The 20,373-nt window shown below is 35.7% G+C and overlaps 1 protein-coding gene across 24 annotated transcripts in view; it reads right to left on the reverse strand.

The window, feature by feature from the left end:
• Positions 1-20,373, reverse strand: part of NRXN1 (neurexin 1) — a 1,166,360-nt gene that overhangs the window by 640,947 nt on the left and 505,040 nt on the right. For all 24 annotated transcript variants that reach the window (XM_045077824.1, XM_004752835.2, XM_004752837.2 and 21 more), the window contains one exon: positions 13,530-13,968. In XM_045077824.1, coding sequence (XP_044933759.1) covers positions 13,530-13,968 — 439 coding nt within the window. The remainder of the gene's footprint in view (positions 1-13,529; positions 13,969-20,373) is intronic.

Consider the following 20,373-nt stretch of genomic DNA (forward strand, 5'->3'; position numbering starts at 1 on the left):
TGAGGGGATGCTCCTTGAGGGCAGACAGCTCTGATTCTTCTTTCTGTTCCACAGGTGCCTTATCCTTCCCAGGGGAGTCAAAACCAAAGTGGATGGCCAACTGAGAGTCTGTCAGTCTTCAACAGGTAAATAAAGAAAAGAAAAAGGAAGACTTAAAAAAAAAAAAGGATGGAAGGAAAGAGAAATCACCATTCTATATCACTCTCCAACAGGTCAGTCAGAAAAGAAAGAAAAAGAAAGGAGAAGCTACATGATACACTACCCTTTGGACTAAAGTCAGATTCACAGTTGGTGAGTGCTCATTTTCAAAGCTGGCGTACATCTGCAAACTAAAAAAAAAAAAAAAAAAAAAAAAAGATTGCATGCACCCACCTTTAACTGACTCGATTGCTTTTAATGAAAACAATAGTTTGACAGATTATCTATGTCAAAACTTGACTTCACCACTCTTACGTGTATCAATCTATTGATAAGCTCTATGGTCTTGGTCTATTCATCCATAACATGGGTTTAGTAATATGACATACCTCTCAGGGTTTCTCTAAGTGTTAAAAAAAATGGTATTAATAAAGCATCTGGTTTATAATAAGCACTGCATAAGTGTTGTGTATCATGATTCATCATAAGAACCAAGTCAAACTGGCTGTTTACTTTTTTAAAAATTTTTAATCCAAACTAGTTAGTCATCTAAATTGCAAGCCTTTCCCAACTCACTCCAAATGTAAGAGGAGAATAATTCTATTAGTTTACAAATATGCAGGAACCCTGGTTTTAAGCAGAGGATGAAAAGGTAGACATTCAAATGGGATTAATTGAGAATCACAGAAAAAATATTTGTGGGATCCATTAAATGAAAAAAAAAAAATGAAAGACTGAAGGCAGTTTTTGATTAAAACTTCTATCGTGTACCACCAGATTATTCAAAATTCCACCACTGTTGTCTCCAGAAGGATATTATAAAAATGAAAATAATATACCTAAGAATGACATCTCACTATATGTTATCAGATTGTCTCAGATTTATTTTTCAGGTCTAGACCATAAAGCAGAATAGGTAGAATATTAAGAAAGAAAGTAGATTTAGAAATGTCTGCTGAGAGAGGGCCTCAGGGATTTAGGGGGCAGATATACAGATAGACAGGCCAGGAGACAGAAGTTGGGGTACAAAGGTAGCGACAAGAAGGGGAGAGTCTACTGTGAATAGAGGATAGGTAGAAGATGCATTTTAGCAGTTTCACAGAATACCTAAAGTCCATCCCCAAATGAAAATACAGCCTGTAATGAATGTCAAACGTGCAACTAACTAAGGATGCAGGGCCACTGGCCTCTGCACTGTCCCCAGGAGCATTCTGAAGCCCAGCAGAAGGGGTACTTTTCAAGATGTGCAGTGTAATGGGATCTGTTCTTGCGTGAGAGCAAGCCACGAACACCACTGACAGAGACTGCACAGGCAGCCAAGTCACTAAGGGGAGATTTGTCTCTCTAGACTTCCACAGAAAGAAATAGAAAAAGCTCTCAGGAGAGAAACACTTAAAGGCATTGCTATTTTGGCCTTCCGAAGAGGGGAACATAACAGGGATTTTGTAGGGACGTAGCAAGAAGGCAAAAGGACAATGTATTCACTTTTACAGGTCACATTCGTGCAAATGTCTGGAAGAAAACTCATTTAGGAACATACAGGCACTGTAAAATCCTACTTAGAAAAAAAACATGAAAAAATATAATTTGGGGGAAATGAAATATACGATTTTGAGATAGAATGATGTCATTTTCTCTTCCTAATAGAATTTCATTACAAGCATTTTTAACTGTCCAAAATGCTTTAAGAAGTGAGTTAAAAGATGATCCCTGTCCTCTGCAGCAGCTAATGGAAGTTAGAAAATGGTGAGAAAGAGGATTAATGGCAAAAGGAAAGGTGGAGACACACATACATTGTATCTATATATTATATATTATATCTATATAATATAATATTTATTATATACATTGTAAGCAAAAGTATGGAATGAACGCAGTGATTTCTGTTTTTAAGACAAAAGTGTGAGAAGTGCCACACCCTGTTTTCTAATTAGTTAAAAATGGCTTCTTAGAAATGAATATATGATACTGAGAGGCAACTGTTAGGAGACACAGAGGAAGTGAACAATGACAAAGTTTTACAAGAGCAGGCATTTGTTTTTAAAAAATGTGTAATTTTCCCATGTGCCTTCTTACTTATGGAAAAAGCCTGATTCAGCTCAGGAAGAAACAGAACAAAATAAAACAAAACACTTGGTGAACATGTGGTACTGGAAGTCCACGCTAAGAGGTGCTTGGAGGGTTCCTGAGATGAGGAATTCAGTGGGGGATCACACTGGTGCTCTCCTCTCCCCCACAGAGTTTGCTCAGCTCAGTACACTAAGTAGTTTCCAAAGTCACGGTGTCCTCCCTGGGGCCAGGACTTTCACAGTCACCCATCAACAGTCTGACAGTGAGGACAGAGTGACTGGGTATTCTCATTTTTATTTATGGTGTGTTGGAGCCTACTTTAAACAGAGCCTTGTAAGAAAATTCCAATATGCTTTTATGAATGTGTTTGTTGTGGCGAGAGCGAGATAGTCACGATAACTTTGTGGTTAGACTAGAGTTTTCTGATCACAACACCTAAGTTAATCCACAGGTTTTATACCGTCTAGTGCACACACACGTACACCCACACACACTTAGTTAAGCAAAAGTTTAAAGAAAAATATTTGGCTCTATTACTGCTGAGACACTCTGATATTATTTTCTTATGTAATTTTATTAATACAGATGCTGGACATGACCCACCAAATTGATTTCAGGACTGATTAACAGGCTGTAACCCATAGTTCAAAAACCACAGACAGAGAGGTTATTGTCATAATAACCTCATTAAAGGGTAAGATATTTTTCCCATTGCTCCTCTTTGTCCCTTTGAGAGATAATTTTAGAGTTCTCATGGGAAGAAGCAGTGCAAGATTAGAGAGATATCAAAAGCAATACAATCCTAACCTCAACTCTAATACAATCTAAGAAGAATTAGAACTTTAATTTAGCCCTGGATTCAAGGTAAAGAGGTACGTTGAGCATATGCATATATCAGATATTTTTGCAGGGCACCTGGGTGGCTCAGTTGGTTGAGCGACTGCCTTTGGCTTAGGTCCTTATCCTGCAGTTCCAGGATCAAGTCCCCCATGGAGCTCCCTGGTCAGTGGAGAGACAGCCTCTCCCTCTGACCTTCTCCCTTCTCATGCTCTCCCTCCCTCACTCTCACTCTCTCTCTCAAATAAATAAATAAAAATCTTTAAAAAATATTTTGCCAACAAATAGAATGAGACAATCGTAACTGAAAGGCAACTGCCATCTTCTCTACAAGCTTTACCAATCCACGTGCTCTTATATTTTAGAATATCTTTGTAAAAGAGACGGCAAACAAAGGGAAATTTAATTTAAATGGGAATGGAAACAATCATTTTTATATTCTGAAGATTCACAAAATAAAAACTATACTTAAATAGTAACTAAATATTATTGAGTCAGACTTATATTTATATTTAGATATACTTCTATTGATACTGTATTTAGCCTAGACATGTGCAAATGTCCTGAGATGTACACATTTATGATCAGGGATTTGAATCCCAAATTCCTTAATGATTTTATTATTGATATGAATCAAAGGACATATTCACATAAGCAAAAGACTCATCACAGAATCACTGAATTCATTTACACCAATTTAACACATATACATGAGGATAGTGAAATTTCAATATTAAGATCTAAGTGCCTATTCATTATAATTAAGTTACAAAAGCAGTGATTACCAGGAAAATATGAGATGAATCCTTAAGCCTTGTTTTTGATAATTAGAGACAATTGAGTAGTTGCTACATCTGTATATATCAATAAAAAAAATAAGAATTTTCCAAAGTTTGAGCTAGGATGAGATGTAAATAAATTTTTAAGAGAAAACAAAAATCTAGGTATATTATTGGTTTATCCATCTATCTAATTCAAAGAGCTACAACTATTTATGTATTCTCTGTGGAATAGCTTGATTATTTCATGCATTTTACCTTCTTTCACTAAAATTACCTTTAAAATCTTGGGTAAATTAATATTTTACTTAAACATTGCTATATTTGAGCTCTTAAAAACCTGTAGATGATAGTCCTATTTGGGGATTTACTTGGATCAGTATTTCATGCCTCAATATTTAAGACTCCAAAGCACCTTCCTATGTAATTTTGCTTTTAAAGAAATAAAATTTCAAATAAAAAATATATCTCTGTACATATGACTTTTGTAATTGCAACACTGAAATCACACTAACATATATTAATGTTTAACTCCAGTCGTTTTCACTGCATAAGCAAAAGGTAAAACAAAGGTGACAAATACACAATGTGATATTTATTTAAGGATATTCATGAAGCATAAGTAATGAATTCATGCTTTATGTAAAATTATACGTTAAAGGGGAAAAACTGTTGAAAACAGTTCTTAGTTTATAAAAATGGAAATCATCTTTCCTATTTTGCTGGTATTTATAACTTGTTAGTTTCCATTCTTGTGTTGTTGGGTTTTTTTGTTTAAATCTAATTTTTCTTGACCCTTCCACTTCCAGATTAGTTTTCAGGACGAGAGAAAGCATAGAGCGAAGGGAGATTTAAAATAAGGTAATTTGATTATAATTACTGCAAAAATTTAAGTGACCAGGAAATGGGAGGTAGAAAACTGTGTTACAATGAGAATGCTTTTGCCAGGTCAGAGGAAACCCGCTTCCATATTCTAGCTTTTGCAACTAACTAGCTGGCAAGCTGAGCCAAATATTGGATTCGCTAGGTCTCAATGTGTCTCTTAGGAAAAATAAAGGAATTGACTGGGTGTCAGTAAGGTTCCTTTTTGAATAAAATTTTCTGAAATTACTACTTAAAATAATTTTTAGTTATGTATTTTATTTTTCTATAATTCTGTTTCATCTCTTCGTTGGTTGCAGAAGAGAATTAGATTTCAAAACTTAAAAATTTACAGGTCAAATTCATATTCTTTTTTTTAAAGATTTTATTTATTTGAAGTGGGGGGGAGAGAGGCACAGAGAGAGAGAGAGAGAATCTCAAACAGATTCTATGCTGACTGTGGAACCAGATGTAGACCCAGACATGGAGCTCAAATGATGCGGAGATCAGGACCTGAGCTCCAAAAGTTGGACACTTTACCAATCCTTTCACCCAGGTGCCCCAGAATGCATATTCTATTAATAATTTAAACTCAGTAACAAGATATAATGTAAATGCTGAATGTAGAATGAAACATTGGTTATATAATATGATGCAAAATGCAAAATATAGAATTCCAACAAAATAGTAAAACAAACCAAAAAATGAACCATAATATTAACAGTGTTCATTTTGGATTATGAGTGGATAGTTTCTTCTTTTCAATTTTCTGTGTCTTTTTTGTTTTTAATATTTTATTTCTGTAGTGAGAGGGAGCACAGCTGGGGAAGAGGAAGAGGAAGAAGCAGATTCCCTGTTGAGCAGGGATCCTGACTAGGGTCTTAATCCTAAGATCCCAGGATCCCAGGATCATGACATGAGCCAAAGGCATATGCTTAACTCACTGAGCCACCCAGGTGCCCCCTGTGCCTTCTAAAAACACAATGTCATATGTTAGGTTTATAATAGGGACTGAAATAACATTTATTTTAAAAAAGAATTTAAAAAAAATAAAATTTTAATATTCCTTTTTCTGCTTATTTCTATGTGTTTTCTCCTTCCTTGGATCTACCCATGAGCCAGGAATGTCAAGAATAAACAAGCATATGAAGAAATAAATCTTTGAAAAAATTAAAAGTTTGATGATATCTTGTAAGGGGGAAGAATGAGGAGGGAAAGGACATATCATGTTTTATGGACAAGTGTAAATTGAAATGGCCTATGAGCAAAATGACCTGTCATTAATTTTCAAAATTAAAAATGCTTTGTCCAGTGATTCCAGTTCTCAAAATTTATCCTATAAAAATTCTGATGTACATGCATAAAGACCTAACATGAAAATTTTTCTTTATAAATTAGTTTAAAATAGTGAAATTTTTAAAAGCAAAAAGTTGAATGTCCATCAACAGAGAAGTGACGTTTATTTTATAAGTGTATGTTTATTTTATAAGTGTAAATATATGTATAGCTATATTAATGCAAAAGCAAACGTGGTTACCTGTGAAGGAGGGAATGAACTGGTGAGGGAGGTGTGTAGCACGGAGAAACTCTTTTATGTACTTTTTGAAATGCCAGAACATTTTCACCAATAGCACAAATTTATATGTCACATACATGCTGTGTGTTAAGCATATGCACATATACAAACACAGATACACACTCATAGCAATAGGTATGTGTACAAGTTTTTAAGATTATCATATGCAATGTTGGGTAGTTGTAGACATCAACCAAGTGGTATATTTTATAATTAAAATATTAAAATTAAAATACTATTTTTTGGAATTTACACAGATACCTACTCAGCACTCCACAATGTGAGTCATGCTGCTGAATGTGGTCACCTCAGGGTGCAACTGACACCCTTGTCCAAGGTCTCCCCATTAAACTGATAGACCCAGGGGCACCTGGGTGGCTCAGTTGTTAAGCATATGCCTTTGGCTCATGTCATGATCCCAGGGTCCTGCTCAGCGGGAAGCCCTCTTCTCCCTCTCCCACCACCCCCTGCTTGTGTTCCCTCTCTCGCTGTATCTCTTTCTGTCAAATATATATTAAAATCTTTAAAAAATAAATAAATAAACTGATAGGCCCAGAAAGTAGATTTGGTAGACTGAGAGCAGGTTCCATCTCTCAGGGTCTGACTGATTTACCAAGCCCCTAAGACTGCTGTATAAAATAAGAATGCCAAGTTATTAATTCTGTATGAGCTATTAACTGTCACAGGATATGGAATGATTCCTGGGTAGCTTTGCCAGGATGAGATGCCAGCTTACAGTCCAAATGTTTATTCACTTATGATGGGAAATTTAATTGGTAACAGGAACCTGAATACTCATATATCTATGACTGGTCAATTATATCCGTCTACTATAATTAGACTTGTAATAAAGAATTACATTTATTATATAGTAATGGTAAGTACGTATATTTTATATAAATTATATATATACATACATACATGTTAACAGAGCCTGGAAGAAAATGTACAAAACTGAAAATATTTCTTGGAGGGAAAAAAAAATAGGTGATGTTTTTCTTGTTAAAAATATTCAAAATAAATAAATAAATATAAACATAAGTTTAATAAAATTTAATGTAACAAATTTATGCAAAATTGACTCCATCTAGTCATTGGGATAGTCAAATAATTAATAACTTAATGATAAAGTGCTTCAGTTTTCCCACTGATGTGTAGAGGTTTAGAGACATGCATATAAAACAATATTATAAATTTACTTAAAACTATTTCAGTGTTTGCAGTGAGCAAGTAGGTAGAGGCATGGGAGGAATGTTTATAGTCAAAGGGCAAGTTTAAATCAAGACCTAAACCGAGAAATTGTCTAATGGTTGTTCAAGTAGAAATGTTTAAGTGTGGTGATTCATGAATGGTATACACAGAAATCAGTTCTGGTAATAGATAGCTAGAAAGTGCTGTTCACATCAAACCGTGATTACTATAAACCTCTAATTATGTGCTCTGGGGAGAGCCTTGTGCCTTTCCCACTGTAATTTCTAGTTCTTAAACTGGAACTCTATGACTTCAATTCAATCTCAATGGTTTCTTAGCTGTTAAATGTAGGCTTACCCATGAATAACCACTGATACAATCTGCTGTACCCTGCTGTACACAAGCAGAATTTGACAATAATAATGAGTTTTCTCTTTTATTTCAATGTGCAATGATGGTTTGCAAAAAAAAAAAAAAAAAATTACTGGCAGTTTGCTGTAAAAATACTTGAGAGGATACCTTTGACTGAGCCAAAGAGTTTAATGCAAATTTAAACAATATCCACGCACCAAGAAAACAGTCATTAACCTCATCCTAATTTTACTACAATTCACACTTTAGCTAAATACCCAGACACGGTTATTTTGTGTTAAGTTTGGGAGCAAAGGACACAGAAAGGAGAACTCTGGAAAGGGAAGAGTGGCTGGTAAGGAGCCATCAGCTCTAAGTCCTGCAAAGTTTGCAGAGTAATGAACCTCCTCAATCATATTTATTAACTCAGCAACTTAGGGATTTTGCTCTGTTAAGTAGCTAAGCTATCCAGGGAAGATACTCACTTTTTGCAGCACTCAGGTCATACACTCTGACCAGGAAATCATGCCTGCACTTTGTATGGTTCCTCCTTTGCCAGTCTAACCTAGATCTGAAAAGGCCATTCATGGCTCAGCCTATCAAGCCCCATGTCACTGGTCACAGACTGAGCAGGCAAAGGAAGAAGCTATACTGTACCAAGAGAGCAGTTGTGGCCAACAGTAGCAAAGTGGAAATACAATGTCTCTTTTCCAGGTTACAGAACAGAAGGGAGGTACAGCACAATACAATTAATTGTGCTGACAATGGGGTTCTAGAAATTCATCTGAAGACAGTATTTCTCACCAAACAAGGGGTTCATATATCCATCTTTTCGTGAACAAAGTACTGAAGGGCAAAGTGACAGAAAGGTAGGCAGTGCAAGTGACAATCTTCCTCGTCATTAGCATGCTTACTGTGACTGCATATCTCAGCCCTCAGAAAGAAGTGAACACCTTCCCTTAATTTTCCTTGTACCTACATGTTTGTTAAATGATATAGCGACCTCATGAACAAGCAAAGATAGCAGTTCTGTTCTCCTAAGAGCTTGTCATTTTTGTCAGGCTTACCATAGTTCCATAGTTTCTCTAACAATTATGTAACTTCCTCATTGTGATTTTTTTTTTTTTTTTTTTGGACACCTGAGCCTGGAGGATGGCTTTGTATTCATAAAAAAGGGCAGCACCTGTAATCTTATATTGTGTATTATATTGTGTAAATGGTTTTCAGGAAGTAAGGTAAATTCCTAAAAAACTTGCATTAAAACTAAAAGAGTGCAATTACTCTTCAAATGTAAAGATGATAATACTGCTAGTTTTAGAATATTAGGGGTGGGTTGGCACTAAGCCATTCACCTATTTTTATTCTTTATTTTTCCTTGTACCAAATATTTATTAAACAACTTCTATTACACAAGAAAGTACCAGGACCTGTAGGTGAAAACATAAATAAGATATTCCCTTCCATAATAAGTTTCTTTTGTAGATTGCTTAGAGACTATTAAAAATTTAGTCTGTCCACCAAATATGGTTTTAACCCTACAGAGGGAGGTAACCATTAGTTATTGGCATCAAATTAATGGCCATGGCTTCACTCCTACTAACTTTAGTATGGTCAATAGCAGGAAGAAGAATTCCCAGCCCTAAGCTCCCTTTACTTTAATAACAGAGAAAATGGCTCACCAAATATTTTTAAATATTCAGCTGAAGAGTATCCCGGGCAACCTTCATCATCCATGAGTCAGAAAGCAGCCCACACTGACCTCTTGTCTTAGAGGTATCATTGTCCCATGTTATAATAAGACTAATTTTTATATAGCCTCTGAATATAACTGGTGTGAAAAATGCATAAAACGAATTATTTCTTCAAATTCTATGTTTCTTAGTTTTAACCGAGCTATAAATCTAAGTATTTCACCGACCTAACTCAGAAATATCCTTTAAGTAAAAAAGAAGCTAGTAGAGCTATTCATTCAATTTTTAAAAGGCTGCTTTATACCAAACCAATGTAGTGTGCAAATATAGAACTTAATTAAAATACTATATATAAAATATTAACAGCTGTAGTTATTAACATTACATTAAATTCCCTTGAGCTAGGCCAACATAAAATGAGCTCTCTTTTCTTTTAATTTAGTAAAGGGCAGAACTTGGTGTAGTGAATAAGCTTTGGTTTTTACACTGTTTGTCTCAATTCACTAATCTGAAATTGTAATTGCATAAAAGTACCTTACTAGCTTCATATCACTGAGCATACTAACTTAATCTTTCCTTTGGATTCCAACAAAAATCTCATGTCTTATTTTCTTAAGGTAAATTATACTGTCTGAAGGCATCCCTCTCTCATCTTCCCATCCAGCATTGAGCTTTAACACAAATATTCTCTGCTTTTGACCTTTTCCTATGAGGGTGCAAAAAGGGTACTTAAGGAACTATTGGCAATTTTGGAGAATTAAAGAACTTAAAGAGAAAAAAAGTGGATTTTATTTGGCCTGAGGATTAAGGCACTTATCCAATTCTTATTGTAATAGGTCATCCAAGGAACTTGGGAATCTAACTAGACCACATAAACACTTAAGACTAAAATAAATTACTACTATCAAATGAGTAATGGCTGGTTTTGTTTTCTGTTAGACATTGTTTGTATTTATTAAAGTTTTGACACTAACCATGTATTTCTTCATACAGTTAAAAAAATACCTCATTTCTAGGTGAATGAAATACAACTGATCTGAAGTATGGTAACTTTGCTTCTCTGAACTTCCAAAAGATGTCCACTTTATGGGGCATCTGGGTGGCTCAGCTGGTTAAGTGTCTGCCTTTAGCTCAGGTCATGATCTCAGGGTCCTGGGATCGAGTCCTGCATTGAGCCCCACTTCGAGATCTGAATTGGACTCCCTGCTCAGTGGGGAGTCTGCTTCTCCCTCTCCCTCTGTTTTCTGCCCCCACTCCTACTCCCTCTCTATCAAATAAATAAATAAAATCTTTTTTAAAAGTCCACTTAATCTAATCAGTTATGTTTTAAATTATTATGAAGACTGGGTGGTTCAGTTAAGCATCCAACACTTGACTCAACTCGGGTCATGACCTAAGGGTCGTGAGATCAATTTGTACATTGGTTTGAGTGTGAAGTCTGCTTGAGATTCTCTCCCTTGCCCTTTCCCTGGCTTGTGCTTGTTATTTCTATGTTTCTCAATAAATAAATAAACAAATAAAAATAAATTTTTAGGAAATCTAACATCTACGTACATCTACGTACACATATGTGAGAGTGATTTAAAAATTTAATTCTAGGGGCATTTTAAACCAAACTATATCATCCAGAAGTTAGTATTCAAAGCATAAGTCCATGCTCCATTCTTCTTCTTTTTTTTTAAGATTTTATTTATCTATTTGACAGATAGTGATCATAAGTAGGCAGAGATGCAGGCAGAGAGAGATGGGGGGAAGCAGGCTCCCTGCTGAGCAGAGAGCCTGGATGCCAGGCTTAATCCGTGGACCCTGGGATCATGACCTGAGCCAGGCAGAGGCTTTAACCCACTGAGCCACCTAGGCGCCCCTCCATTCCTCTCTTTTAGACTTCTATTTGGAAGTTCCTAAGTAGCCAATTGACTGCTAACTCTGGTACAAACAGGCTGGAGGAAGTGAAAGGGAAGTACTCCATCGCTATATTTTTGTATTCCCCTCAATTTACACTTCTCAGCTTAAATCAGAAAAAAAAAAAAAAAGAGGAATCTAATTTCTAATGGAATCAGTATAATGCAGCAGGCAAAAAAAATGTCTATACTCAGTCATCTAAGATAACAGAACTGATAAAAGTATAGATAGCACAGAGTGGCAACTAATCTTCCCTGTGGAAGATTTCAGGGAAATCTGGGGGAGGAAGGGAAACGGAGGGAGGGAGACCACAGTTTCCAGGAAGGGATGAATCTGAAATCGTCTCTGAGAGTCTGAGGACCAGAGCAATGGGTCAATGGGTCAATTTTCTACCCTCAGCCCTGGGTCCCTCTAAATTCCCATTTGTTCCATTCTTCTATAAAAAAGTAGGATGTCAATCACAATCTTTTTGATTGATAAGCAGGAAAACAAGGCATGACTAAAAGTTAAACAGGACATAGTTCTGCAGAGGGATGCGGAGGACATGAGTGACAAGGGGGTCTATGAAAGGAGCACTCACTTCAGGACTGCAGCATGGCCTTCCTAAAATAGGATGGTGATCACAGATGACTGAATCTGAAAGAGGCACTAAGTGTTCTCTGGTCTACATTGATCATCAGCTGGAAAGCTTTGCAAAAATATAGAATCCTAGATCCCATTACTGTTGATACCTCTTTTTTTTTTTTAAAGATTTTATTTATTTATTTGACAGAGAGATCACAAGCAGGCAGAGAGGCAGACAGAGAGAGGAGGAAGCAGGCTCCCCACTGAGCAGAGAGCCCGATGTGGGACTCGATCCCAGGACCCTGAGATCATGACCTGAACCGAAGGCAGCGGCCTAACCCACTGAGCCACCCAGGCGCCCCTGTTGATACCTCTTAATCAGGTCTGAGAGCCAGGTTCTTTCCAATATGTTTTATGAAGGAAGAAATTCAGACCCACAAAAGATGTCTTGGCCAAGCTTACACTGATATTTAGTGGAAAATCCAGAGTGCATAGTATGGTATGTAAGTAAATAAGGAAGTTTGGGGAGGGAAGGAAGGAGAGTAGTTAGATCTAAATTCAGCTGTCTTCTATTATAAGAAGTTAATTTTTATTTGTAAGTGAGAGGAACAATTAGAGTGTGGGAGCACAACATGAAGAAAGTAAAAAAGACATAGTATATAGTTATATACCTAAAATAAGTTGCTTCTCTCTTCTCTCTTTCTCCCTCTTTGTCGTCTTCTCTCTCTTTCTCTCTCTCATGTCCTTCGTTTCTACAAATGCTATTTCCTCTGCCCGGGTAATCTTTGCCCCTACAAACCTAACGCTAGTCAATTCCCTAAGCCTCCTAATCCATTCTCAAATTTCAAAGTAAGTAAATACTATTTCTTCAGGCCTTGCCTACAATGCCCCCTCCTTTCCCCAATCACATGCATGTACACACATACACAACACAGGCATACACACACACACACATCCGTAGGATGAAAAGCATAGCAAAAGGAAGAGGAAAGAATTCCTATTGGTTCAGTTCTAAACATCTTTCATTAGAAAAGGAATTTATTTGGAAGTCAACAGAGTTATGCCCATGTTATGGCATTAAGGTGTTTTTTGATAACACAGACCCAACTTCTATAAAAATCAAACTAAGGATTAAAAATAAAACTAAGGATTTTCTACATGGATTGTTGAATTTTCCTTTTTTCATATTTTCTATTTGTCACTGCAGGCACCTCCAAACATTCAATGATAGAAGCAATAATTGAGAACACAAGAACCCTGAATTTTGTCACTTGCAAATTCAAGATAAAAAGTCTTGCAAGATTTGGCACTTGATTATCCAATAAATGTTCATTTAAGAAGTGATTCCAGAAGCCATTTGAGCATTTGGAGTTTTTTATGCCCAACTATAATGATTAATTAGCTCCTTCTGATTTGTATATGATGTGAAACAGAAATAATAACAGAATTTCTTTTACCCTAAAGACAGAAATGCAGCAAATCTTCAGTATTTCTTAGTTTTATTTCCCTTGGTGAGGGATGAAAGGAGTGTTCCAGCAAGTAAAGAGTACAGAAAACATGATAAATTACCTGACCGTCCATCTCTTTGGAAGTCCACATGATACCATTCTCCATCATTCACCTTCTTCTGTAGGGCTTTGATTTTTATTGTACCTGACCCCATGTCCAGGAGGAGGTAGAGGTGGCCATCTAGCATCTCAATAGCAAAGAAGTCAACCTTTATCATCTGAGGGTGCTTGGCGTCTTTTTGGTGTCTTGGTTTGCCATGGCTAAATAAAATGAGGCCATTTGGCTCTGTTGTGCGGAAATCAAATGATATGGAGCCCGTTTTCTTTGCATTCCATTTAGGCAAAGAGATGAAAGACTCTGGGGTTTCAAAGGTGATTGGGTCCAAAGTTGCAACATTCTCACATTTAAATGCCACCACTCCGTGGATCTTCATCTTAGGGTCTCCTTGCTTGGCAAGTCGAGATAATTCCAGCCTTACATCGTTATTTTTATATACAACCTGTGGGCAGAGGATAGCAGTGAGAAATCAGGCCCATATATTAATATTTAGAACTTGTCTTCAGTTCATGTGACTTGCAACACATGTTTGCAACACAAGTAACACAATGTTTAGCACATTTGATATATAAGATAGCTTATATAAATTCGAGTATCAACTCATTAAACAGTAACCACTCCAACCTAATTTCACTCAAATAATGTCTGTACACATATCCACACTGGTTGTAGATGTCCCAAATAATTTGAATGTAGCTGATTACAGTTTTCGTTATTTCAAGCATGTATAAACTCAAACTTATATATTTGCTTTTGTTGTTGGTTATTATACTTTGTTTGTTAAATGTAAAGGTATTTCCATTTTCCCACTACTAAAGTATTTGAAATAAGATATTTTGTATAACTGTTCCCTAAAATATAGGATCTGGTCTATGGTCTATATAGCTACAATGGGTATAAACTTTGTAAGATAATCACAAGTTGAGATAGAAAGCATCCAGACTTTTCTCAGAAAAATCATAAAATATAACTAAAATGCAGAAGCTCTCTTTTCCCCATGGCCTACATTAACAACTGTTTGAGTAATGATGGGTAGCTTTGGAACAATGTTGGCTCTAAATCCATTCAACCTGTATTACTTGTGTTCCATTTTACTTTAAAGTATACAAATGAGGAACAAAGTTTGTCCCGTACTCTCATTTCCCAAGGCACTTCATCCAAAGTGGCTAGGTGGTTCTGACTGCTTGTTCATAATCCTATGGCTTTTTGGACTCCAAACGGCGCACTGGACAAATCCACTGGCAGCACTCCCAATATTGTGTATCTGCTATCACATCACCTTAATAAACTTGAAGCCATTCTGACATAAAGATAAAGAGAGACCACACCCTGCCTCTATAAAATGCCTACCATGCATAGTTACATTTCCAAAATACATATTTCATACTGACTTAAGAATAAATTAGCTATCTTTGTCCAGAGAACTATCTAAAATATTTTAAGACGCCATTCAAAAGTTCATAGCAGCCAACCCTGACAGGTTCGAAATTTATTTATATTTATATAATAGGGGAAAAAAAAAGACAGCCTGTGTCTGATTAGTGCTTTAAAGTGCTATAAAGTTAACTGGTCAATACAGCAAACCTATAGCAAAACCTAACTAAGACGACAGTGTGGCTAATAAATTTCGTGATATGACTTGTTAATGAATACTGTTATTTTTCAGTGGTTAAGAGTGTAGGCTCTAGTATCAGACTCTCTGAGTTCAAATTCCAGTGCTAGCATTGCCTAAATGCATGATCTCTCCAAGCCTTATTTTTTTTTTCTCTTTTAGGGAGATAACACCTTACAGGATGGTTGTAATTATTAAAGAAAATGAATGTAAGCGAGAGAATCTTCATAAAGGCAATCAATCCAATGCCAGGCACATTGTGAGATTTTCAATAAATACCAACTACATCAAACTACTTGATAATAAATATCATCTCTTCATCATGTGGTAGAGACAGAAATAATGTAAACTAATTCATTTTAAGGAAATGCTTAGAAATTAAGCACACACATATAATAGGTTTTTTATAGCTGATTTGTGCCAAGCAAAGAAGTCACATCTTTTCATTATTAGTCCTGGTGTTTCAGTTTATCTTTATCTCGAAGGGAGGATTATTATAAAGAATACTATATCCATTATTCTTTGAGCAAATATGTATAATGGTTTAATAAGCAAATACTGACAACAAAAGAAAAAAAATGAACTTAGGCAATAACAAAAGGGAATTAGATTAATTCTTAAGTATACTTTCTTGAAGAGTGAAAGAGCTATCTAAGTCTTGGGAAAATTGACTTAGGAGTATCTTTCTTTGGGGATCTTTAGAAGTGGAGAAAATGGTTTCCACGGATGAGTTTCCAAGTTTTATAACCTCTCACCATGACTTTCAAGCTAAGCAAGCCTCTGTTTTTTTTTTTTTTTTTTTTTTTTTACTTTCCCTGATGATTTATACTTCCTTATTTGGAGATTCCCTTGACAAAAATATTGATCAGGAATAAGGATAGTATTCTCTGACCCAATTGATGCAGATGATAATGTTGACCTATGCTAACACATTGCCCATGAAATAGAAGCATCGCAATAGTCAGGTGTTTCTGACATGAGTAAGTATGTAGAAGGTTGGGTATATTGCCTCATGAGTCCAATACCAGCTACAAAGAAGTTGAGGGATATAGGGTTAGAGTAATTCTAGGTAAGGATTTTAGCGAGTGATTTATAATCTCATGAGTAAGTTGGAGCCCTGGCGAAAAGGAGGTTCAAGAAAATGGAGAACAAAAGTAGGGATTCCTTTGATCAGATAACTTAGGTTTAGCCAGGCACACACACACTGCCTCCATGCCTGTCCCCACCCCCGGAATTAAAAAAAAAAAGTCTCCACCAGAATTTATGCTTTGTACAGACAGGGTTCTTGCTCACTATAGTCAACCATCAACATCAGTGTCTGGCACAAAGCAGACACTCAGTAAATATTTGCTGATAATTGAATAAAATTCTTTATTCCCTTTTTTTAACCTAGTTTCAGATTATAGACATTAAGAATATTTACAAATGTAGTTATGTAAAGCAGAATGTCGTATTGCGACTAATCTCACAAACAGGCTACTATTTTTAGTTTTTTTCTTTAGAAAAATGTGGGAGCTGCTGTGCGTATTCAGTTATAAACGGCAAGATGGCTGGTGTATTGGAAAACTTTACCTGCAAACTCATATTGGGGGCTTTAAATTACTTTTAGAATGAAAAACACCTGAGTTAAAATTCTCCAGAGGTAGAGTCATTTTCCTAGAAGAACTATCCTGAGGAGAAGTGTGATGTACTTTTTTTCCTTCTCATTTTGTATTCTTTGAAAGGCAACTCCAGAAGACAGAAAAGCAATTTTGGATAGGCAGGCTGATAGCTCTTACAACTACACTACTACTTCATCTGACCCAGATTTCATAATCACCCTACTTTTCCAAAGTTAGACGTACTCTTCAAATGACCTGAATATAGTTCAATTATAATAATAAGTAGATAGCAAGCACTCCCAATCTTTTAAAAATTCACATGTAAGCTATTTTTTTTGTTTCTTTCTGAGATAATATGATTCTGAATGACTTATGATTATTCACGTATCTTTTTTTTAAAAAAGATTTTATTTATTTATTTATTTTACAGAGTGAGAGAGATCAGAAATAGGCAGAGAGAGAGGGGAAGCAGGCTCCCTGCTGAGCAGAGAGCCAGATGTGGGACTTGATCCCAGGACCCTGGGATCATGATCTGAGCTGAAGGCAAAGGCTTAACCCACTGAGCCACTCAGGTGCCCTCATGTATCTTTTTTATTTATGTCAAAAGTTGTAATTTATTCAATAGTTTCAACTTTCAAAAATATCTACATACTTTACAATTAGTGATAGTATCATTGCATACTCACTTGGGTCTGTTCATAAAATTAAGATTTTGAGGGGATATTGATCTTTCCTTTTTTTTTTTTTTTTGAAGAGTAATTCACAATGTTGAATTTCATTTCTCTGCTTCATGGGCTTAAATCATAAATCCCAAAGGGATAAAAACATGAAAGAGACGAGGTGTTTTTGTTTTTTGTCATCTATATATTTTTTAAAATATCCCTGACACTGAAATGTGCAAGAACAGGAGCAATATGTCTGTATTTTTATATATTACTAGGCTTGAAATTTGAGGTAGATAGTCACTGAGTATTTTATTGGATCTTCATATTAGTCCTAAAAGGCAAGGGAAATAAACAGTTGGAAAAAAAATAAGTTTGAGAGTATAGACATAGCCTAATCACAAAGCTCTTATCTAAGTCAACTCGCTTAAACTCTCTACTTCTCAGTTGCTTAATTTCTAAAAAAAAAAAAAAAAAATATATATATATATATATATATATATATATATATATATATATATGGAAAACCAGGTCCTATATATCACTCCTTGAGCTTTCTCCCCCTTATTCTATGTGATTTGGGACAAAGGTAAAATACGTCCTTTGAACGTCTTTTATAAAAAATGTCCTTCTCTATCGTCTGGCTTTTTCTGGTTGTGGTTTTGATGTCAGGATATTGCTCTCTATTCTGAAACACTAATCCATTCGGTAAAGAGAATATTCACTACATCTTTAAATACACAGACATACATCAAGGATTCTATCTATCTAAGGTTTGTACAGATGGTACTGAAGAACTGGTGGCTGAGAGATAAAGCCCTTTCCACAGGAAGTGGGAATGTGTGAAACACACGCATCAGTAGAAAGCATTTGCTACTCAAATAATGACTTTTTTGTTGTTATAAATAAATGTTTCTGCTTAGAAATCTTCATGAGGCTCTTGAATTCATTAACATGCATTGATCAAGGCTTTTCATATCTTAACCGGGAGAGTACACATGTAAAGTCAAATCGTGATTCAGGGATCCAGGCTCAGTCGTGACCTCCCTGTGATCACGAATGGCTTATTCTAATCTGAGTCTTGGTTCTCTTCCATTCTTGGGAATAATAATAAGTAAGGGCTAAGAATCTGGCTCTAGAGATTTCAAAGAGAATTGCAGCTCCCCCACTCACAGTCCTGTGACCTCGTGCAAGTCTTTCAACCTCACAGAGGCTCATTTATCTGTACAATGAAGTAATCCTATCTACCACATTAGGGGTATTGTCAATAATAAATTATATTTCAGTGGAAGTGCTAACAATAGGGCCTGGCATAGAAGAAGGGCCCAGGAGAATATCCTTAGTGTTATCATAAGTAACTAAGTTACTTAACATAACATAAGTTATTATTCTGGGAGCAAATGAATGGACTTGTTACAAAGGTAACAGTTAACATGGTACAAAGTAAAAGTAGATGGCTGCTTAGTGTTTTACAGTAATTAACAGGTCTGCGACCAGCAGGATCAGAGAGATCAAAGCTGACAGGGGCTTCTTTTTGTATCCTGGCATGTATTTTGCAGTTTGCAGCCTTTCTCCACAGCTGAGGGTTCCTAACCAGAACACATACATAGGAGGCTAGTCAGCCTGGGGCTTTTACTTTCATTCATGAGAGAACTTCCATGGCATCAGACATCAACCAAACCACCACTACCAGTGCAACAAGAATCAGCTAAGAGTTCTTGAGTGTTTATTTTCTGTCAGACCCCATTAAAAGAAATTTATATGTTTTATGTGTTTGCTCCTCGTAAGCATCCTAGCAGATAGAAAACATTATCCTCCTTTATCAGCAAATATGTGGAGGCACAGAGCTCGCTGAATGCTTTCTATTCTGAAAATGTCAAGTACTGTGAAGAGCTAATGATGATAACTTCAAACTTCATTTGTCTCAGGAAATTTCACTTATAGTTTTTGTTTAGAGTATCATTTATACTTTTTGATAACAGTGGCTAAGCAAAAGATTCACAAACAGCTATCTGTCATTGTGCAAAAGGATGATCTTGCTCTGGGTTACATATCTTTCCTTCTAATTGTCCTACTAAAATCCCTCTAAATGAATCAAATATCGTAACAGAGCAGGAGAGTGTTTTCCTGTGCTTTATTGATTAAAATGCCTCGTCAGGGGCTCGTGGGTGGCTCAGTCAGTTATGTGTTTGCCTCTCGCTCAGGTCATGATTCCAGGGTCTTAGGATGGAGCCCCATGTCAGGCTCCCTGCTCAGTGGGGAGCCTTTTCCTCCCTCTCCTTCTGCCACTCTCCCTGCTTATACTCTCTCCTTCTTTAATAAATAAATAAAATAAAAATCTTTAAAAGAAAGTCTCTTCAAATCCAGTTTAAGTAATGGGGCTATTTCTGTTTCCAGAACTATAGTGTAGTTTTCCAACAGGCATGTCTTCTGAAAATATATAATATTAGGATATATATAAAATAAAATATTAGAATTAAAATGTTAGGATAAACCAGTATTTAAACCAGTTAGGATAAACCAGAAATTAATAATTTCTCATGAATATTTGTTATTGGTGTATTTATCTGTAATGTGTAAACTATATACATTATACATTACCTAATATAAATGTGTTTATATACAATAGGTCAAATCTGCTAAAATTGATGTCCAGAAAAATTTTACACATATATTAGAATATATCATACATCTCTAGATGGAGAAGCAGATAATACATATGTATATATACCATATATACACCAAAATACAAATATACATACAATAATAACATTTAATAATTTCAGAAATTAGATGCTCTTGGTTAAAAAACACAGATGGTCTTACTCATTTGGAATGAAAAATGTCTTGGCCTAAAAACAAATATCAGCACTTATAAGCTTGGCTCAGAAGGGCTACAACCAAAAAAATAAAAAAAGAAAAAGAAAAAGATAAAAGGATTCTTTTATTATTAGAAAAGGTAGAAAATTAAA

Source organism: Mustela putorius, unplaced genomic scaffold, assembly GCF_011764305.1.
Source record: "Mustela putorius furo isolate JIRA1106 unplaced genomic scaffold, ASM1176430v1.1 tig00000224_pilon_pilon_pilon, whole genome shotgun sequence".
In the NCBI taxonomy this organism is placed as follows: Eukaryota; Metazoa; Chordata; class Mammalia; order Carnivora; family Mustelidae; genus Mustela; species Mustela putorius.